At 29.0% G+C, this 23,966-nt stretch overlaps 2 protein-coding genes across 2 annotated transcripts; both read right to left on the reverse strand.

Annotated features, from left to right (window-relative positions):
* Positions 1-8,389: 8,389 nt before the first annotated feature.
* On the reverse strand, positions 8,390-10,926 carry LOC130945102 (uncharacterized). Its single transcript, XM_057873779.1, has 3 exons — positions 10,613-10,926; positions 10,436-10,525; positions 8,390-8,940 (listed from the first exon to the last, which is right to left on the reverse strand). Exons 1-3 carry the CDS (start codon positions 10,874-10,876, stop codon positions 8,863-8,865), a joined length of 432 nt encoding a protein of 143 aa, XP_057729762.1. The 5' UTR covers positions 10,877-10,926; the 3' UTR covers positions 8,390-8,862.
* A 570-nt stretch (positions 10,927-11,496) lies between these two features.
* Positions 11,497-13,073, reverse strand: LOC130943471 (transmembrane emp24 domain-containing protein p24delta3-like). Its single transcript, XM_057871362.1, has 3 exons — positions 12,732-13,073; positions 12,360-12,652; positions 11,497-11,866 (listed from the first exon to the last, which is right to left on the reverse strand). Exons 1-3 carry the CDS (start codon positions 12,924-12,926, stop codon positions 11,722-11,724), a joined length of 633 nt encoding a protein of 210 aa, XP_057727345.1. The 5' UTR covers positions 12,927-13,073; the 3' UTR covers positions 11,497-11,721.
* Between the last annotated feature and the right edge of the window lie 10,893 nt (positions 13,074-23,966).

The following is a 23,966-nucleotide window of genomic DNA, read 5'->3' on the forward strand; positions in this document are numbered from 1 at the left end:
TAAAAAATATAATTATAAAAAATTAACAAGAATAATAAAAGAAAAAATAAAAAATAAGTTGTATTCCTTGTTAGTGTCTCCGTGTCTTTCCTGTCAAGATGGACACAAAATACACTAATTCAGTGTCTCTAGACACATTGTCTCTGTTCATGTCTTCTCTAGCAAACATAATTTTGTATCTCAATGTCCTTGTCTCAGTGTCTTGTGTCAGTAAACAAACGCAGCCTAAGTGCCGGATCAAAATTTCGTGACCTCATCATATACTATACTATGTTGATTCACTCTTCATCATTTATTTAACAAGCTAAGATCTCAATTTAATATTAAATGGGATTTATAAAGTAAATTATATATATGTAAACGAATCTTTGCTAGTGATACTATATAGTAAATAAAAGATTATGTAGAAGTATTATATACTTTTTCCTTGTCACTAAACCATGGTCATCAAATATAAATATTTCATTAACAATTGTTGGGGATAAGCCGGAAAAATTGAGCGCCACGTAGGAGACACATATATTCATCAAAGTTTTATTTATTATTATAAATTTAATTTTTATACACTATATTCAATTATATAATATTATATAAATAAAAATAGTTATTTTTTATATTGACGGTATAAATTATTATTCAAAAAACAGATGTAATTGTATGATTATATAAAGGTGAAAATTCAGGTGCAGTCGACTTCACGTGAAGTTGATAACTAAGAATCGTTAGATAATTTGACTCATTTAACTAAATTTTTATCTAACGACTCTCGACTATCAATTTCACGTGAAGTCGACTGCAGTTGAGTTTCCACCTTATATAAAATATTTTACACTGTTAGTGTATCAAAATTATACTCTTACTATTATTACAAGAAGTTAATTTATTTATTTGTTACTATTAGTTGGATGTCCTTTTTTCCCTCTAAAGGCCACTAATAATATTAGTTGGTTAATTACATATTTATGCATTATTTAGTAAATATAATCATATATATCATCATATACAGTACTTAGCAACTTAGCATTTGATGATTGTTGTTTCCAGTTCAGCATGCATGTATATATATGAATTTATTTGCATGCTTGATGAGGACGGGTTCAGAAGAGAACAATGATGATGAGTGCCTTTCATTTTCTTCTTATTATCTTTAATTTCTTTTTCCTTACTTTAATTAATTAATTAATTATATATATATATCCAAAGTGCGAGGTCGTACTACAAAAATAACATGCTAGATAATAGCCTAGGGTTTAATTAGTAGATGTAAGTGGAAAAAAATTTTCGCCTTAAGTTATGGAAACGACGTGTGTTTGAATACTTTGCACTTGGTACTAAAAAATAGAAAGAAAAAAAAAAGTCGTTTAATATTAACTGTAATGACGAAATTAAAAAAAAAAAGAGAGTGGTACAACTCAACTATCATAAGGGACAATGAGTTTAGATAGAAAAAGGAACTGAAAATATTCGTCACAAAATTTCTTTTTGGACAAACAAAGGAAGAGTAAACCGTGTTGGAGGTATAATGATATATATATTAATTTAATATTTTATGATAAATATTTACATTAATTATTTTAAAAGAAAATAATTTTGATATTAGGACAAAAAAAAAGAACTTATATAAAAATTCATATAAATCTGAAATAAATTCTTGTATAAAATTAAATAATATATTAAAATATAATTATTTATATATTTTTTATTAACTTAAATTATTTAAATAACAAAATAAGTAATTTTATAAGAAGCACTCAAATCATTACACCCCACTCTTTTTGAATTTGAATCCTTTAAATTTTAGATTTTTCTTGAGAAGGTAAAGTGTGATCTTTCACTATTTATTTTATAGATGATACTTAGAAAAATATAAAAAAATATTTAAAAATAAAAAATTATTTTTTACTTTTTTAAATAAAAATTTAAAATTTAGAGGATTCAATTTTATTTTTTTTAGTGGGACGTACAAGAATGCCTAATACAAAATCTTGATACCTTAGCAAAATTAAGAAAAAGGCCAAAACTAATTAACACCTTTAATTTTTGCTAATTGATGATGTGGTTTGCTTTTTTGAAATTCGAAGATTAATAAATAATAACCTTAGATCTTGTGGGACAAGAAATTAAAACCTAGGTGTACAAGAAATCTACTTTAATTAGCATATATAGATTTTGGGGGAAGATCTACCACTCACATATCTATATCACCAAATACAAACTTGACAGACGGAAACATTGCAAAATTAGATAAATAAGAAGAATGGAAATCACCTAGTTAATAATCATATCTTTATTTCAACTTGTTCTTTTCGAAAAAAAAAGGTTCATTTTATATATATATATATATATATATATATATATATATATATATAACGATAATGTCCCTCTTATTTTTTATAATATTAATTTTTTAATTTTTTATTTGATTTTTGGTATTATATTCTAAAATATTTTGTAGAAAAAAAGGAATGATATCATTAAAATAGGAATGAAATGATTATTTTTTTATTTTATTTGTTGTCTTTGAATTTTTTATGTATTGATATAATAATATTTTTTAATGTAAAGTATATTTTTTATCCTTAAAATTTGGCAAAAGTTTTAAAAATATTCTTAAGTTTTATTTTGTTTTAATTTTATCCCAAAAGTTTTCGATTTGTATCAAATATATATACTCTCGATGCTAAATTTTCAAAAAATTTAAAACCAATCTTGATGAGTTTGAAAAATTCCAAATTAAATTAGTGATGATCAAAATTATTAATATAACAAATTATAAAATTATTAATTTGATTTTAATTCATATGTGTTAATTAATAATTTTGTTGTTTTATAGGTTATGTATATTGGGCATAAAAATAAATTAAAGTCCAATTGTGCTAAAAATACATTCAGCCTTGTGCAAAATTGTTATATGAATTGTGGCTGAATTGTTATACTAGTTGGGCCAAGAAAACCAACTTAAAGCCCAATAAGATGGCTGGTCCGAAATCAAAGAAAAGGAATTAGGGCACAATATTTCCTCTACCCATTTAACATGATGAAATCTTTTTCTTCAAATGTTTTGCTGCATGCTTCCAACGGATCTCATTCTTATCACGTGGTGGATTTCAAACTATTCAATTATCATTAATTGCATTCGAAACATGAGAGAGAAATAGCAATTGATTTGATTGCCATCAAAGCTATCACACGCTACTAAGTAAAGGGAGGTGAGAAACTTAATTCATTTTAATTCTCTTTCTTAGCTTTATTGATTATTGTTCAAATTTCTCTCTCTTCTCTCTCATCACTCTCGGTCACTTCACAGAGAAGAAGATGGAAGCTAAGGCAAGTTATCAGAAGCAAAAAGAAACTAGTAGCAAGGCCATTATGATGATGGCATCAAGAAAAAAAAAATCTGAAGTATGGAGTGGCTGAGATCTTTACCACAAAAGGTAAGATGTGGTGAAGTAAGCTTAAGCCTTCCATAACTGAAAATGGAAGAAGATCCATTCGGTCAGAGGAAGAAGATTCTTAGAGGGATGCTTTGTCTCAGCTTTTGATCAACCACCACAGGAGGTAGCTACTGTAGCTACGTGGAGGATGAGGCAGAAGGTAAAAGCAGGAGGAGCTGTCAAGCATCAAGGACTCATCAAGGGATCGGAATCCTTCTTGGAGTGCAAGTCAAGATGGAAGGCCCGGATTGATGAAGATTGGTGACAAGGAAAGACACAGAGGTAATTGCATGTTGAGTTTTACATTCGGTTTCCTCTAGTCTCTCTCTGGCCGAACCGGTTTTACATGAAGAAGAAGAAGATTAGCTTGGTTCAACAGTTTCAACCGTGGAGGCTTCTCCTTCTATAAATAAGGGAGAACAGCCAGGGTTTGAAACAAGGAGAAAAAAAGGAAAAGAGTGAAAAATACAGTGTTCCTATAGCTACCCCAGCTAACAAAAGTTCTTCTCCTTTAATGTTCTTCATTTTATATGTTTCTGTTTAATTTTGTCTGTCTTGAGTCTCATGGAAAAAGGCAAACAATGAGATTTGTAAGAAAAAGCCATAGAGTGAAAAAAGATAGAGTATACAAAATTAAAAGAAAAAGACATAGATGTCCTTAGAGATCCTTTGTACATCTGTGTTGTGTTTTATGATTCTGTGAGAATCTCCTTACAAGTTGGGTTAGCAGTTTGCAGTTGAAAGCTTGGTGAGTTACCAAGTAAAATTCAGGATTGGAGTTAGATTCTGGACTTGTCCCGAATAGGAAGGGTAGTTCCTAGGGAGAATTGGTGTATGTAATCATGATTATAGTGAAATTCCATCATTGTTGTGATGGAGACTGGATGTAGGCTGTATTGCACTTAGCAGCTGAATCATGATACATCTTGGTGTGATTTTTCTCTCTCTTCTATTCCATTTCTGATTTTGCTGCTCAGGAGACAAAACTAAAAATTATCTCTTGGCTGGTTACAAGACAAAAAGAAAAAGTCTCTTGACTAAGCACAAGACAAAAACAAGAAATATCTCCTCAAGTACTCTAAAAGAACAGCAAGTGTTTTTAAGCGAAAATGGGCTAAGATTCAACCCCCCTTCTTTTAGTCACTGATAAACCATCAAATCTAACAATAATGCATGAAAATTAAGCTTGATTTGCTTGTGTTGAGGGTTGTTCTTATGAAATCGTTATCAAATTGATCTTAAATTTTTTGAAAAATTAATCGTCAGAGGTATATTTGATGCAAATAAATTTTTTTTGGGACAAAATTGAAACAAAATAAAATTTAGGGATATTTTTAAAATTTTTGTCAAACTTCATGGACAAAAAGTATACTTTACCCTATTTTTTAATAATGATGTTAAATGTATATTAAAATTAGTCACTAAAATTAAACACTATAAAATATACATTGAAGTATAAAATACACAATAAAAATAAATTTAACTAAATATATATTTATACACAAATATACGGTGACTAATTTTTAGTGTGCCATGATATTTTTTTTAGAACTGTTAGAATATAATTAGAATCAATTAGGATCACTTAGAATTATTTAGTATATCCGAATATTTATTATAGAATATTACGTCTTTATTATTATGATTCTCTTAACACCTATAAATACCCTTTTATATTGTATCATTCCAGACAACTTGATTAAACTCAATAATACACACATTCTTCCTTCAGTTTAGTCTCTTGTTTCTAACATGGTATCAGAGCCATGGTATCCTCCTTAAGAGGATAGGTTGTTTTCCTTGCGGTGAAATCATCGTAGTTTTTGTATTTTTTTCTATGCCATTTTTCTTTTCTTTTTGTCACTCCTGTTATGCTTTTTCACCTCACCGACTAGCTTATTTCCTCTGTCTTGTGTTTTTTCGAGTCGAATGATCAAACACCATTGTCATCCGCTGCTTACCTATTCTCATGAATAAATCATATAGTTTTCGCTCTCTTTTCGACAGTTCTGTTTGCGTTCTACGTGGCAGTTCCGTCTGCGTTCTCTCGTGGCAGTTTCATCTGCGTTCTCTCGTGGCAGTTTCATCTGCGTTCTTTCGTGGCAGTTCCGTTTGTGTTCTCTCGTGGCAGTTCCGTCTGCGTTTTCTCGTAGCAGTTTCGTCTGCGTTTCGTCTATGTTTCCTTGTGGCAGTTCCGTCTGCGTTTCTTTTTGGCATCTACACTTCCTTCGACAAGCGGCAGTTCCATCTGCACTTCCTTCGACAAGCGGAAGTTCCCTCTGCGCTTCCTTCAGACAAGCGGCAGTTTCATCTGCGCTTCCTTCCGACAATTTCGTCTGTACCCGTTTTATTAATTTATGCTATTTTTTTCTTTTTATTTCGTTGTTTTAAATATGGGGGATGTTAGAATATAATTAGAATCAATTATGATCAATTATAATTATTTAGTATATCTGAATATTTATTATAGAATATTACGTCTTTATTATTATGATTCTCTTAGCACCTATAAATACGCTTTTATATTGTATCATTTCAGACAACTTGATTAAACTCAATAATACACAAATCTTTCCTCCAATTTAGTCTCTTATTTCTAATAAGTAGATTCTTTTCCAATCAAACTCCGCCAAATTAGTTATTATACTTGTTTTGATCGAAATCTTGAATAATTATACAAACAAAAAATTTGATTAGATGAAGGTGTGAAATTTGTTTACACTATCAATACATAGTAATAATTAAACTATTTTAATCTATGCTTTAATCAAATTGTCTGATTATTGTATCTAAAATTCTACCTACATAATCCAAAGTCATACCAGAATGTAACAAGGATATATAAAAAGAAACAGAGCGAACAATTTCATTTGCAAATTTGTTACTTCTGTGTGATAAAAATTATTAAATAATAACCACAACAAATAATATAAATTAATTTTACTGCATTATTGTGTCAAACATAAAAGAGTTGTGCTATATATAATTATCAACTACACTCACAGTAACCACATTGTAAAAGGTACTATACACTTACTTGGTAGGGTGAAAATGTTTATATGAACAGGGTAATGCTAGAAGAACAGAGTTTGCTAGTATTAGTTTAAATGTAAAATAAAAATAAAGAAAAAATGTTAGTTGCTTAGAACATAGTAGCTAGAATTTCGATTTAACTCTTAAAATCTTCCGATATTACGATTTTAAATGAGTCAATCGATTTTACGAAATTTATACTAGGTCTGACGATTTTACGATTTAAATCTTATTAAGATTTTACGTTTTACGTACTTAATTTACTTTTTCGATTTCACGTAAAATCTCGATTTTCTCTACCTTGGCTTAGAATTTCTCATATTAATAATGCATCAAAATAAATTCTAAACATTATTTAACATCAAAAGATATGAAATTACACTTAAATATTATACAAATAAATCAGGGAAAATCACTTGCAACGAAGTAAACTAGCAAATATAAAATAAAAGAGAAAATGGATTAAACTTTAGTGTTACACATAGTTCAGACACGGATATATGTACATTGTTGTGGGGCTACAATTTGAAAGTTTTTTTGAATAGTATATAATAATAATATTTATGTGTCCTATTAAATTATTAAACTTAATCTCACAATAATTTTTTATTTAATTTTTGATATTTTATAGTCAATTTAAGAATTTTATATTAGATGTCTATTAGAATTATCAATTCTCAATTTAAATGAGATTGGTGTTCTTTCTTAAAAATCCACCCAAAAGAACATTATCAATTAGCTTTAGTTTTTTCGATAGTAACTGTATTAAAAGAACTTTTTCAACAATGAATATTAGTAAGAATTGGCTTCTAATTGTATAAGTGAATTTATAAATAATTGTTTAGTGATAAATATAGAAAGAGAGATATTTCAATTTTATTATTTAAAAAAATATTCAATTTTTTCAAAATAAAAAATATAATAGAATTCTAAATTATATGTTATTATTTAAATTACTATTTTAGTGTTTTAATTTGTAAATTAGTTATTTTAAAGACTAATCATATATTTATATTTTACAATAACAAAATATAATTATAACAATAATCATGTTATATGTATATAAAAAATAACCACTTATATAAAATACATATTAAAATATAAAATACACATTAAAAATAAATTAAACAACATATGTATTTACACACAGATACATAACGATTAGTGAATAATTTAATAGTTGATTTTTATGTACACATAATATTTTTATTATAAAAATTATTATTATGTTATATATATTTTATCTCTATTGTCAAAATTTTTTAAATTAGTCGCTAGACAGAATAATGCTAAATGGATCCCTCCTCTTATTCTTACAGTAATATTGCTTTGGTTCTGGATTAATTAAAGTGACAAAGTAAATTTAAACTACAAAGATGCCAAAATATTAATCAAGACAAGCAAAAGAACACTTTTGTCTTAATGTCTCCCCATTCCGCTCCAATTTTAAGAACACTAATTAAACTAAATTAATTAATATTTAGATATAGAGAGAAGCACGTTTAACATTTGAGCCATAGTGTAGGGCGAAAAAGCACGATCAAAGTTGATAGATAAATATAGGGAGAAGTTGAGTGTTTGAATTTGCCAGAAAATCTAGTCGAACTATGTCACAAACTTTTAAGTGTAGAACTTCACCATATATATTATATACAATCATCCTTTATTTTATTTGTATATTTTACTCATCAGTTCATAATTTTACACGGGCAAAATATTAAAATAAAGGCTAATAATCCATGGTGTAATAAGAAAGTGATGGCTATTTCAGCCCAACTTTTATCATTGGTCCTAGCAAAATTAGGTCATACTTTATATAAAATTATAGGATTTTGCGTGGATTAGCTTCTATTCTCTTTAGATCTCTAAAAATTTGACAAGAAAAAGAAAAAGGAAATCATAATCAAAATTAAAATCCAACGTGTTGCATGCGAGTACTTAAGCATGCAGATATTATTCCATAAATAAAATACATACAAAGAAAATAACGGATAAAAAGCTACATGCAAGATATATATCAGCAATTCAGCATACTTTGTCTTAGATTTGTCAAGATTACATAATTTTTCTTTTTGTCTAATTTAAAAAATAACACAAAACTGTCTTTGTTTTAATTTCCTTCACAATAATAAGGACTTTATTCACCCTACATTCCAAACTCACGCCAAAAAAGGTTTCCATAATTGTGTGATATTCTTTTTCATATCAGAAGTGGTTGGTTTTCATGTGATTTACTCGGATTGATGTATAATACTTCACAAATATTAGTTGAGCTCTGAAAATATATTTCTTTTGTCATTTTAGAAAAATAAGTTGGTGTTAACTGAGAGATTAGTGCAAGTCATAAACCATATACTAATATAATTGAGAACACCTCAACCTCAAGGGTAATCTCTCATTCTCTCATAGCAGCGGCTATCTTCTTCTGGACAAGTTCCACTCCCAGACGCGGAGACAATCGCGGCAGCATTTCCTGCAAAACATGGCAATATTCATATAAGATATAAGCTCCTTTTTCCTCTTTCATATTTGAATTTTAGAGTCTCTTTTATTTTATTTTCATTTATCATATCTAGTGATCATGAACATGAGAGGAATGCTAAAACAAGATGGAAGTATCTTCAAAAGAAAAAATCAAACTTGGATCCTAAAACTATGACAAACTAATAGGTAGAGATACTTCGCAAGAACTGGTTTCTTTCCATGAATACATGTGGAGTACCTACAAAGCAGGAATTACTCTCTTTTTTTTTTCCTTTCACTTCATAAGGTAACTGTGATTTCGCACAATTGAATCTATAGCTAGATAAGCCTAAGTTCTAGAATGAAACAGAAGACTCCATAGCTACATGACACTCCTGGCTTGCTCAGACAACTCATATTGTGTATTTTGCACCAGGATGTTGCCATGTAAGTTTTGGAGACATGTTTTCTAACTACAAGGAGAAACTTAAGTACAAGTCAATGAACATCATCAAAGCTTTATAGAGAATTGAGGATTTAAGTATTTAAATGTCAAATTTTGCACTCCATGCATTTGAAGTTCAATTTGTATGAGTTCTGTATTATGTCAGTCCAATTAACAACAACATTATTATTTATTGTTTTGACTGTGAATTGTTTTTCTAATACAATATGCCCACAGTCTAGTATCGCCCTGTACAATGGATAATTGTTACCAAGAGTCATTGTAAGAAATAGAGCCCCATATGCAGTGAACGACAAATTTAACTACGGAACAAAATTTCGCTGAAATGTCAAAGTAGCATGCAACTGAAAAAACTGAAACCTAAGAATTCTTATGATAAGCACCTAAGGATTATGGAAGACTATGCCCTGAAAGGCTAGAAATTAAAAGGGTACAACCATTCTTCTTAAAATACAACACCAAGTATCCCAGTTGAATTTTGTACAACTCATACCGCAGAACAGTGAAAATTGTGTGATCCTAATGTGTAATGGCCTGACCCCATACTACTAATTGCTGGTTTGCCTAGAAGCCTCAAATCATATGCAGATCCCATAAAAGAATGAGGTCATGACAAAATTTGTAAGCATCATATACCAAGTCTCCTAGTAATATCAAACTAATATTTTGCAAGCATCAAACTAAAATTGTTGAAGATTGTCAACAAAAACTATGGAACAAGGAAAAGATGGTCATACACTTGTGTGCAGAAACACAAGTCCTTGATGATGTCCATCAGCAGATGCTATCTTAATCACCAGCAAAATTCCTGGTCCTAGACTAGGAAAAGGGCATGAAAAACACAGGGCAGTGCCAATTTCATCAAAAAGAAAAAAAGGCAGCCAAGTGTGGAGAAGTTAGACTTGCTACATTACACACCTTGGTGCTACCTTTCTCTCCACTACATTCATAATACGTAACCCTTCACCAACTAATCCTAAAGATTTTGATTATGACATAATTATAGAGCCTCCATAGTTGAATGAGCATTGAAGTATACCTCGGTGCCATCAGAGAGTACTTTAGCCAAGACAGGTATCTCGTATTGATAAGCTCTTTCCCATTGGGGATTGGTAGTTATGTCCCTTATCTAATTCACAAAACCCAAAACACACACAATCAGAATGAGACAAAGATAATCATAACAATAAGAAGAAGAAGAAGAAGAAGGAGGTACCTGGAGCTGAACATCGTGAAGGGAATCAGGGCCAGAGAGCAAGAACGCAGCTTGCAGCTTCTCTTTCAGACCTTCACACAAACAGCATCCGGGCTTTGAGTATAGAACCAATTTTCTTCCACAAGGTTCCGATGAAGATGATGACGAGCACCGAGATACTAAAGCCCACCTCAACGAAAGCCCACTGGGCCTTTGTCCACTTCGGAGCAAAGCTGGGGAGGGTCTCACCGCTGCGAATGCCGCCGCCACACTCGCAACCGCCATTTTTCCGAGCCAACAAATAAAAACGTTAGCCTACGGATTCCGCTTTTATTAATTAATCAACCGCACGGTTATAACTTATAAATTAGGACTTAATTTAAATGTGTCATTTTATTATTTCTAAAATATAAAATTATATTTTTCTTAAAAATTCACAATAAAATTCTGATTAACACAACTCAGGATGAGTAGAGTAGGAGTGATTAATAGTTAATACAACTGAAATTGCTTTTAAATCTATTTATAATAAAGTGCACTAATTTAAACTAACACATAAAAATAAAAGCCGTTTTAATTTTAAAAATCGGTATAGGAGTTACAAGATCTTATACAAATAAATCTTTCTTTCCTCCCTTTTTTTTCTTTTTAGTTTTTCAAAGATGCACATCCAATCCATAAGTCAATGTTGTAGTTTCTCACTTTCTTGTTATTTTCTTACCATAAGACATCATCCTAAATTCTAGTCTATCCTCTTTTTTTTTTTTTAAGATAATACATGTTAAATTTCCAGTCATGGGAAATTGCTCACAAACATTTTGAATTATGAATGAACCAAATTTCTCAGTCACGTAAACAAAGAAGGAATCCAACAAATACAAAAGTTGCTCAAGTAGAAAACTATCAAAACCAAACACCATTATTCCCCTTTTTCTTTTAGCTCCAACAATGTAAGCACAACTCTTCAATTTCTGCATATTATGCAATGTTAAAGACCACCAAAAACTCCCTTCAAGGGTAACCAACCCACTTAACCTTCAATTATAGTACATGAAAAGGATCCACAAGAGGAAAATCTAATACAATCTGGTGTTGTGAAGTGTCACAAGTGTGTTAAAAGATAGAAATGTTTATATGAGCTTCTTCTTCCTAAAATATCGCTTCAGATACCATAGCTGCAAGGCTGCAACAACAATGCAGACACCAAGAGACATAATACTGAACCAAGCCACTTTAGCATTCGTCGATTCGCTAACCTCCCTCATATCCGCTTCCCTGCAACGAGCAATGTCCAAGACAAATAATGTTCCAATCAAAATGGAAATGCATTAACTAACCATTAACCAAGCTCAATGAATGGAATTTGGATCCTCTAAAGTGATAAAGTGAAGGGTTAATCGCCATTGACTTTGTAACTTCCATGAAACACGTGAGCTCTACTATCTTAATTTAAGAGTGATTAACTCCTCCCTTTAGAGGATCTTGATCCCAATGAATGAATCATGATTAATTTCCCTTTTTGCTCATCACCATCAGTTAAAATTAAACAACCTAACTAACTTCTTCATAAGACCCTGACAACAGATATTAGCATCATCAAGGAAATCTTCACATGAAGACGATGTTGTAAATTGCTAGATAGTTCAGTCAAACATATTTAGTCAAACATATCAAACCATCTAACTGTACACAATATCATCTTCACACGAAGATGTCATCATTGAAGTAATCACCATGAATCAAATACCGAAACGAACACGAGATTTACCTGTTCTTCAAATAAATTAGATTTTCGCGGATGGCTTCCACAGCTGCTTCAAGTTTCCTTAGCTCAAGTTCAACACCCTGAATCTTTTCTTTTTTGGCAACCGTTTCCCAGTCCTTGGCAGAAATGCCAGTTCTCCAGTCAAGGCTAACAGTTACAGTTGGTTGTTGATGGTTGTTTATGTTTTGCAGCCAGAAGCAGGCCAAGTAGGTCCCACTCTCGGCGCTTGTAAATGCAAACTGGCCATGGGTAACATTTTCTTTCTGGTGAAGGTTGTTTCCATAAGGAGATGTTACCTAAACAAAACAAAAAGCTAAAATTCGTTACAAATTGAAAGAGCGAGGCATAATTGAAGTGAAAGAAGAGAAGAGGTACCTTGAGAGAGACGGTGTGAATCTGGTTATGGTCAACTTCATCGGCGACAACATAGTAATCGGCTAAAACGACGACGTTGGACTGGATATCTTCCGAGACACACTTGGTTCCGGAAGAAGGGATGGTTAGCCATATGGCATGAGATTCAGCGATGAAGAAGAGGAAGAGGAGAGTAATTAGAGATCTTAGCTTCATGTGATTAATTAACTTTCACTGTTCCTTCAGATCTCTCTGTTTATCACTTAGAAACTAAGCTGACTAATTCGCCTCTCTGGGACATGGCCTCCTCTACTTTCTTCTTTCTTCCATTCGTTAATCGTTTTTGGTTTTTTTTTTTTTTTTTTCACGGTATCTCGAATCTCGCAAGTTAAAATACTAACCCAATAGATCATAGTTCTATTTAAAAATTAAAGAATGCTAGGGCTTAGGAATTTTGGTGTTTTATAACTATCAATTGATCATTAATAATATTTTTAGTGATGTAAGATTACATTTAATGGTAGGACATCATTCACTTTTATTAGTTAAGTACTGGCTAAAAAACATAAAAATTGCTGATCCTCTAGATTTTTTCTTAAAAATTTATTGTTGATTTAATGAGATAAGGTGTGATTTAAATACTAACTCAACTTGATTTGTTTTCTTTTTTTATTTTTATTTTTTTTTTAATGATTGGACAATTCTTAATTTTAAACATCACACATTTAGTGCTTTTTTTGGTACCATTTAAGGGGTTTTTTATTCTTATGTTCCTTGGATATTTTACTTTTTTATGGACCAAGCCTATAATATATTTGGGCTTCTACTAGATTGAGAGGCCTGTTATTTTGTCCAAAAATTGCAATAATCTCTGACCAAAAACTATGAAAGAGTGATCTGCATCTACACTTCCATGATGTTCCTTAGCGGTGTATGTGTTTCGGTCTGGTCCAGTCCAGACTCGAACATTTTAGAAACTAATTTGGTGTAATTTTATCAGGTTTAGATTTGAGTCTGAATCTAAAAAATAGATCCGATTATTATTTAGGGTCTACTCCAAGTCAAGGCGAACTCGGTTTCACTCAATTCATGTGCATTTTAAAAAAATTAAAAAAATATATATGTTTTAAATTAGTTTTAATATTATGTTATATTAATTATAAGTTTATTGTATTTTTTTAATCACACTTGTTGAATTAGAAAATAGATAAAAAAATATCAAATTAGAATTTATAGATAAATTCAAATTCAAATATGAATATCAACTTCTTGATAACAAGTTTATTCTTTATAAATAAATGTATCATAAATAAGTTTCTTTATAAATTGTTGTTAAAATTTGAAAGGCCCGGTTTTCACCCGCTATAATTGTGATCCGAAAATGTTTAAATTTTATCGGGTCTGAAAAATAGATTTGGTGTATATTTAGAATCGAGTTTGGATTAAGAAAAAACTCAATTTCATCCCGATCTATGTACACCCTAAATTATACCACAAACCGAAACAAAAGAAGTGTATGAAACACAATTAAATTGAAATTGATAAAAAGTTGTATGATAAAAATATAAAATTAAAATATCAATTGTTTATTAAATGATCAAATTAATTTCTATTTTACATAATTAACTCTACATACAATAGCTTATTTTCATTTCAAATAAAACCAATTCTAAAAATATATTTTTTCCAAACACACAGTTTTTAAAAGTTTCTCCTTATATTATTTACTGTGTCTTTTCCTAACTTTTCTTGAAGAAGAATTTTACTATGAAAATGAATTTTTCCTTTCCAAAAACTTAAAAAAAATTAATACAAATTTGTGTAAGAAAATTATGTTAAATTTTATATATATATATATATATATATATATATATATATATATATATCTTGTAGTGCTAAGAAGTAAGATCTTGATTAATGTTACATTTATTTAGTGTGAAGTAGTGGACTAATAAATCATTGGGAAAATATAAATTGTACACCAAAATCAGCGACTAAAATCAGCCATCAATATATTTGTGTATAATATATGTATAGTTTAATTTATTTTTAACATGTATTTATATTTTAACATATATCTTATATTAATGGCTGACTTTAGTGACTGATTTTAATGTACACGTGACATAATCCAAATCATTGCATATAGAGCATTAAATAAAAAACAGCTATAAAACACCCAAGGAGCTATCAATAAGGATATGGAGATATGATGGATGATTTGAGGATATCCACTTCCCATAATTCAAGTATTTTCCAGGAAGTTACACCTATATATGTACATCAACTAAAACTTGGAAAAATACATTGGACTTCATTTATTTCGTTACTATATATATATATAAAACCCCGTTACACCCACATGGATTCTGCTGCTTCTCCATCATCCAACAAACTTCCAAATTTGAAATCTTTGCCTCCATTAATTATTGTTGTTATTATTTCACCCATATCCCTTCCAAGTACTCAGTCCCTACTAGCTAACTCAATAATAATAATAATAACTTGTCATCACTTTGTAATTATTTTTATATATATTGTAGTACTAGCTGGTCTCAACTCTCATGTGTGAAATTACATATTCAATTAAAGAAATAGAGAATAAAAAGAATACTATGAAGTCTCATCAATCAAATGCATGCAAACATGCATGGTCGTGGCCATCTTGGTGGGTGAGGGTTACTTTAATTTAATTTAAAATTTAGTATTGTTTATCCAGCTCAATCAGGGATCGGATAATAAATGCAATTCAATTTATTATCTTTACATTATCCACACTTTTTTTATTTATCAAATATATATAATATTAATAAATATAAAATTTGTGATCGAAATAAATATCTTACACTTTAACTAGGAAATTTTGGATTTACGTTTTAGAAATAGTAAAATATATATATATTTTTTAATAGATATCTAGTATGAAGTAGGATCATTTGAACAAAAAATTATACACCAAATTCTTCTCAAATTCGTTCTCATTATATATAATCAAGTACTAATGTATGTTGTTGATTCTTCTTGCTAATTACATATATAGATGTTCAATTCATATCTGAAATTTTTTTAATTTGAAATTGTCTAAAATTAGAGCATGCAAAAATAGTAAATTTATGAAAAAAGTGAGAGAAAGTATACTTCATTACAAGAGTATTTTTATCCCAAATTAGAGAAATAATAATTTTAAAATTAAGTTGAAATTTAGGGACGAATTTAAATAAAAATAATTTTGGAGATGAATTTAATTTTCAGGTTAAACTATAGAGACTAATTAAAATCTTATTTAATTCTATTTATTATAATAATGTTAGATATTATTAATTTTTAAATTTATAATAAAAGTTAAATATTAAAATACAATTTATTTTTAAAATTTTATTATTCTGTAACATTACTACGAATAAAAATACTAATTTAAACAAAAATTTATACACCAAACTCCTCTCAAATTCTCATTATACATATAATATAGAGTAATAATGTATGAGCATGTTTTATCTGATGTATACGTATCATATCATGGATAACACATTATAGCTGGATCATTTTAAAAATCATTTTAACACATTATAGCTGGATCATACAAAATCATTTTGAAAATCTTGAATAAAATTTGTTTTGAGGTTTTTTTTTTCAATTATATTTAGGACACAAGTTAAATAATTTTTTAGAAAATAATTTATGGAATAATATAAAGAGAAAAAAAAATAGGAATCAATATTTTTGGAAGAATGTTTTTTTTAAACATTTAACTTTTACTCATTCAATATTTTATAAATTGATTGTCGGTCAAATAATATTGTAAAAGAAAAAATTGGTTCCTAAATCCTAAAGGAGTGAGGTATTTTAGATGATAGTGGATTTGGATTCATTGAATTTGTAAGTGAAAAAGTGAAATGCATTATTTTGGGGGTCCCTTTGAAGTATGGGACTTATGAGTACGGATAGTCCTATTGGTTGGTACGGCCAGTTAGAGTACAGTGCTATACTTTATATGATTGTCTCCACCATGCATGCATCTATCTCCTTTCATTCTTCCTCAAATATTTTTGTTTTTGTTTTTTGCGGCTAATTTTTTTGATATGAAAAAATATTGTGTGTAATTTATTATTATGAATAATTAGTGTGTTTTTTTTTATATAGATTAATTTTTTTTAACTTTAAGTAACAAATATATGACCCTTAAATTTAGAGAAGTATAGAAATTTGAGGATAAGATTTTATAATGTTACAAATCTGAGGGTTAAATTTATATATTCAAAAAATTTAAAATAAAAAAACTCAAATTTAATTTTTAAATTTGTAGCATTAAAAAAAATTAAAATCTATAAAATTGTCTCTCAGATTTGTGATTATCCACACAAAAAAAATACACCAACTTTTTATATTATTTAAAAACATCACTACAATCTCAATAATAAAAATAAAAAATGGTTTTTTTGCTTGTCCTATATATGTATAATTTACTATTTTGTTAAATATTAAATATACTAAAATAAAACTCGGACTCATAACTCATGAGCAATATAATCAGTAGTCTAATCACAAAGCAAGAATGTAAATAACATGAAGTTTCCTTCAAGCTTCCAACAACCACCAGATCCGTAATTGATTGCTTAGCTTTCTTGTCGGATTAGTCCTGATATTGTGATTTATTTAGTTATGGACACAGTGTTAGGATAATATTTAAATATTAATTAGATACTAATTAAATATTTAAATTCAAATTAGATGATATTTTTATGTTTTTTTTATTTGTTTAATATCTTTAAATAGGTTATACTTTATATCATATGAAAAATAAAATAAAAACACATTTTTTTTCTAATGTCAATATTCTTTTGGTTTCTAACATATTATCAAAACAACAAAATTTTATATTCGTAACTCTAACCTAATCCAACCAAGTATTTAAATTTATCCGCATATATTTTACTGTTATCGCTTCTTTTTCTTCTTCTTCATCATCACCAATAACACCAATATTTTGCTAACATATTTATTAGTTCTGATTTTTTATGGTGTCATCATTAAATAATTTTAGTTTATTTCTTAGTTTATTTGATATTCATTTGGATGCAGAAATGAATTCGATATGTTTTTGTTGATGATTAATTCTTTTTGACTGCTTGTTCAAATTTGAACTAATTTCAATTCATTTGTTATCGTCATCACCAACAACACCAATATTTTGCTAACATCGTTATTACTTCTGATTTTCTCTGATGCCATCATTAAATAATTTCGGTTCATTTATTAGTTTATTTGAGATTTATTTGGATCCAATAATGAATTTCATGTGTTTTTGTTGATGATTGAGCCTTTTTGACTGGTTGTTTAAATCTGAACTAATTTTGATTTATTTGTGTGTTAATTGGGGTTCACTTGATGCTGCTGATAAGTATTGACCAAATTTTGTATTTCTTAAGTAATTTCAGTTCATTTCTTAATTTAATTGAGGTTCATTTGAATCCAGAAATAAATTCGATGTGTTTTTGTTGATAATTGGGTCTTTTTTACTGTTTGTTTGAATTTGAACTAATTCTGATTCATTTGTGTATTAATTGAGGTTCATTTTATGCTACTGATAAGTATTGATCAAAATTTTTAGCAAAGAAGAATGAAATTATTCATTATCACTTTATTCAATTGCATTAGATTCCATTCTATTCCATTCAATTTGTCTAAAGTCATCCCAATCTTTAGGATAAATTGTTCATCGATATCGACAACACACCTGGATTGCAAATGAATCAAAATATTATTATAATAATACTATTGTATAATAACAAATGAACCAAAAATTGTGCATTTTATAAACTCATAAACTCTTATAATTTTAGTTCATTTCTGAGTTAATTGTGTCGCAATCACTATGTAATTTAGGTGCATTTGGTCTCTTCTTCCTCCTTCTCCTCCTCATCTTTCGCTTTGTCTTTTTCTTCTTCATCATCTTCTCCTTCTTATTTCATTTTCTTAAAATTCTTCTTGATTTACTCTCTTGAGAAGAATAAAACAAAAAAAAGAAGAAAATATCATACAAAAAAGAAGAATAAATGACTACAATAACATGAAAAAGAGAAAAAGAAGAAACAAAAATAAAACGTAGCAACATCATCACCAATAGAAGAAGGAGGAGGAGGCGCACAAAAAACAAACGTAAAATAAAGCAGAATTTTATTTACGTTAGTAAAACGTGTGTGTACACACTACGTATAATAAAAATAAATTTTGTTAGATTTAGATTAATTTAATTAGATTTAATTGACAAAAATACTTAGATGTATAACAATTCTCTGTCTTTCGAAAATTTAGCTTACATGCAAGTGTCCTTTTTATTGCTCAAAACTCAAGTTTATCACCTTTTTGAAATTTTTTGTCACTGATAGTAATAAATTTATGCCGTTCTACCCGTTTTAGAATGTTTGCAATTCTATTTTCACTCGAAGATCCTGTAATTTTTTATTGGACATTGAATAATTTCCGCAATTCTATATGCATCTTGAGTTTCCAAAGAAATTTCAAATTTTAGAAGTTTTTATAAATATTATTTTAATTTTTTCAGTTATTTTTTAGTAAATTATAAATTTGGTAGAATATTTTTCATGGGTCCATCTACTGTACAGATGTATTTTTGTACAGATTTACAGATTTTTGTCTTTTATTGGTTTAAAAGCGTGTCACTAAAAGTGTTGCTTAAAGAGAAAGTGTTATCCTTAATCGTTAACTTGGCTCTGATACCAATTTTTAAATGTAATTTCTTTTTCAAAATTTCTATTTTCAAAATTTCTATTAACTCTTCATATTTTGCTTCGAATAAGTTTATAATTTGTATAGATTTGGTTGGTGGTACTTTATAGTTTACAATTTTATAAAAAGTATTGACAATTTCTACTAATTCTGATTTCATTTTTATAGTTTTTCAATCTTGTTTTAATTTATAATATTCTTTTTTGCATGGGTTATTGTATATAAAATCTTTTATCTGTTTGTCTTTTTCTTTAATATAATTTTTTAAATTTTCAAAAACCTCTTTTATTTCTACACTTTCTGTTGTTTCTAAATATCTTTTTAATTTTTCAACTTCATTCTCCATTTTTTCTTTCAACAGCTTTAATTCTTTTAAGTCATAATATGGTTTTCCAGGCATTTATAAATTTTTTAAGTTTAGTTCCAACTTGTTTATATTTATTCTTATTTCTATCCTTTTTATTATAAGGTCATTAATTTCGAACTGAAGATTATTTAATTCTCTTTTATACCCCTTTATTTTACTTTTTAATTTTTTCGCCCTTTTTCTTTTTATTTTGTTTTCTGGTCTTTCAATTTTTGTATACTTCATTATTTATCTTAGAATTTATGCAAATTCTATCATCGATTCATCACTATTTTCTAGAGATTCTATTAATTTTTCTAACTCTTCCACTTCTCCTTTCAATTTGTCATAGATTATTTTTAGAACTTTAAATGCTCTTTGATTTATTTCAGAAAACTGTAAATAATTCAACCGATTTTCTCTTTCAAAGAGCTCTTGTTTCTTGTCTTGATAGGTTATATATATATTTTTTCTTTATTTATTGTCATAACTTAGTGTTTAGGTTTCATTTAATTTTTCGACCTTTTTTGTTAATTCTTTTATTTCAGAATTTTCTTCTTTGATCTTTAACTTAGATAAACTTAACGGGCTATTAATTTTGGATTCTCTTATTTGAAAATTTGATGAAACTAATTTTCCTGATGGTTCTTTTAGTAAAAGAACTGGGTTTTCAATAGCTTTATATTTTGGTATTTCTGTCTTTACAATTTTCTGAAATAATTCATCGACATAAATTCTTTCTCTATTTTTAAATATTATACTATGATGGCTATTTGTTAAAGCATAATTTATTGCATATGTAATTGAAAAGGGTTCATCGTCTTGTTCCATTAGATTCTTTCTGTAAAATTTATAAGCCAAACTTATAGATCTTCCAAGATTTTCAGTTGATAAAGGTATAGCATATCCAAGATGGGCATTGAATTTAACATTTACGTTTGCCAAGTTTCCATGAACAATTCCAATTATTTGATCTATTGGGTCATCAGTAATTCTTTTGTCACAGATTGCTAAGCTTATTGGTGAATTAATTCCTTTCATATATGTAGATTTGATTAAGACTTGTATAGTACTAATATGAATCCATCCAATTTTAGATCCTTTTTGTTGATCCTTAATTTTCTCAATCTGTTTACTCAATTCTTCATCATTTATCAAAGCTATTTCAAGTTCTCCATTGGCGGTTTTTATCTTTATAGGGGCTTCAAGTTGAATTTTTCCATAGTATATTATATTTTTTCTATTAAAAACTTCTTTTAAAAGATTTTGTTTATTAAAATTTTCATTTGATTTGAGATTTAATTCTGTTTTTAGAATAGCCTGTTTTTCATTATCTAGTAAGGCAGATAATCTATAATAATCAGATTCTTCCGTTAATTCTAAACTTTCTAAATAATTCATAACTATGAGATTAGGATAAAGGCGTACCTTTCTGGAGAAAAACTTCCTTTATTTAGAATATTTACATAAGATGTTTTTATCTCCAACGGGGAGATTGTAGATACTAACTCCAGAGGGGAGTTTAGAATTGATTTTTCCTAAGGGAATTCTTCTTCAGACTATAGAATCGCCTTGGCAACTTCCTCCTTGCTCTCCTAGCATATGAGTACTCTTAGCCTCTTGCTTTCTATTGTCTGATGCCTTCTACAATTGCCTAAGCAACCTATTTATAATAGTTGGGTCTGATGGACAATTCCCATCCTTACCCTTCTTATGACGTCATTGCTTACGTCATTGTTTATTATCTTGCACCAGCTACATTGTTGGTGCTCTATGACCTAAGCGCTTACATCACTATGCAATAATGTTGAGAGATGCTTCAGATGTGTTGTCCTCCTCTTTCATTATGTGACCTTCAGATGCGTTGTCTTCTTCCTTTATCATGTGGGTTGATTCCGTTTCATTATTGCTTTCTTCAGATAACTCTGAGACACATAGCTGGCACTTGTGGTCTTCTCTATCTTTTATCAAATAGCAGAGATTCCTCTTTATCCCTTCGGGGAGCTTTTCTAAGAGTCCAGATAAGTTGTAGAATGCTGATTCAAATTCCACTAAGAGTCTCATCTCTCTTTCTTCAATTTCATTCCTTTTACTGGACACAAGCAAAGTATTTCTGCTTTTATAATTGATTCTTGTGTGAGATTCTCTTGTTATCTTTTGAGTTCTTTCGAAGACCCTTGCTAGTGTGCTGGCTAGTCTTCCTTCATGACTGTAGATTGTTAAATCTTGAACTTGATCAATTGGTTGAAAATTTCCTGGGAAGACGGACATGAAGATTACTTGATGTGCTGGAACCAAGCATTCTTCTTCTTCATTAAAAATAGGTTGACTATTCGTAAATTTTAGGGATATCCCTTGGATTTACATTGTTAATCATATTTTTAAATCTCTTTACTGCATCAACGAATCCTGCAGGAAACTCACTAATAATTTTCAAATCATTAAAAATTAAAATTGTATCAATTAATCCATACTGGAAAAACTGATAGGTGTCAGATGGGGAAGCATCTGGAAATATAACCAGCTTTGTTAGCTGTTCTTTGGCAATAGGATAATATCCCAAGATTGCCCTTTTTTCTTCAGTCCAATTCAGGACTATGTTAAGGGTTTCTCTGAGATTTGATCTACAGACCCTTTTCTTTTCCTTAATTTCAGCCCTTGTAGGAATGTTTCTTATTATCCCTGTTCTCTGGGTTTGAATTGGAGCTTTATCTGCTCTTTTTAGGGTTTGCTCTGGATGAAGAGCTTCATATTCCCTGAAGGATTCTTTTGCTTCTTCCAGTGTTAAAAACCCTCCTTTATGAATTATCTTTAATTGATGTGTAAATGGTGCTGCTTTTTCCCAAGCATCATATACTCCTTTCATGGGGCCATTATAAATTACATAATATTTTTTATCTTGGGTGGATTTTTTGATAATTTCAGCAATTGTTTTATTTTCTGGAATTTTTTCTTCACCTGATTTGTCCACCACGCTTAGCTGGCTGAACTCTGATGGTTTTGGTTGTTGTGTTGATTTCATTGCTTCGATGGCCTTTTTGAGGGATTGGATCTGTATCCTTATTTGCTGACAATGCTTGCATTTTTCGAGTTCTTGTTCGTATTTTTGAATTTCTTGATCTAATGCGTTGTAGACGAACTCCATTCTCTTGTTAATGTATCTGCAATAACATTTTTGTCACCCTTAATATATTCAATTTTTATTGGATATTGTAACAAAAATAATTGCCATCTTACCAATCGTCCATGATTATAATCAACTTTTAAGTTATATCGTATAAAACCTGTTAGGTAACTTGAATCTGTCCTTAATGTAAATTCTCTGGGTAGTAAATCAATTTTCCATTTCTTAAGAGATTTAATTGCTGCTAGAGTTTCCTTTTCATGAGTGGTATATCTCTGTTCTGTTGGAGTAAAAGTCCCTGAAATATACCTGCAAAGTAATTCCTTTGGGGGATATTTAGAATCTAGTGATTCTTTTTCTTGTTCCAAACTTTTTATAGCTTTCTTAGCTTTTAGACATCCTGACCAGGTTATGTCTGAAGCATCTGTTTCTACTATTAAGTAGTCATTTTCTTCTGGAATATAAAGTTCTGGAAGTTTTTCACATAATTCTTTAATTCTTTGAATTTGTATACTATCTTTTTCATTCCATTTCCATTCTTTTTTAGTACTTATTTTTGGAAATAAGCTTTTAGTGTATTCTGTTATATTCTTTAAAAATCCTTGATCCGAAATATAATTTATACACCCTAAAAATCTTTGTAATTGTTTTCTATCTTCTATTCTGTTCGGAAATAAATTTACCTTTTCTAGAACATTTGGTTGAAGTTTTAGCTTTCCTTGAGTGGATAGAATTAATCCAAGAAACTCTATTTCTTGTTTTGCTATTCTTGCTTTCTTTTTGCTAAGAACTAATCCTTTCTGTTTACATCTTTCTGAAACTATTAATAATTTTTGAAGATGATCTTCTTTATCCTGTTTTGTAAAAATTAGTATATCATCAATGTATACTAAAATAAATTCATTTAACTCTTTTAAATTTTCTTCCATAAATCTTTGATAAATACCTGGGGCTTGCTTTAATCCGAATGGTAATACATTCCATTCATAAAGCAACACACTTGTTGATTCTTTTGTTGGGCAAGTAAAAGCAGTTA

Source organism: Arachis stenosperma, chromosome 8 (assembly GCF_014773155.1).
Source record: "Arachis stenosperma cultivar V10309 chromosome 8, arast.V10309.gnm1.PFL2, whole genome shotgun sequence".
In the NCBI taxonomy this organism is placed as follows: Eukaryota; Viridiplantae; Streptophyta; class Magnoliopsida; order Fabales; family Fabaceae; genus Arachis; species Arachis stenosperma.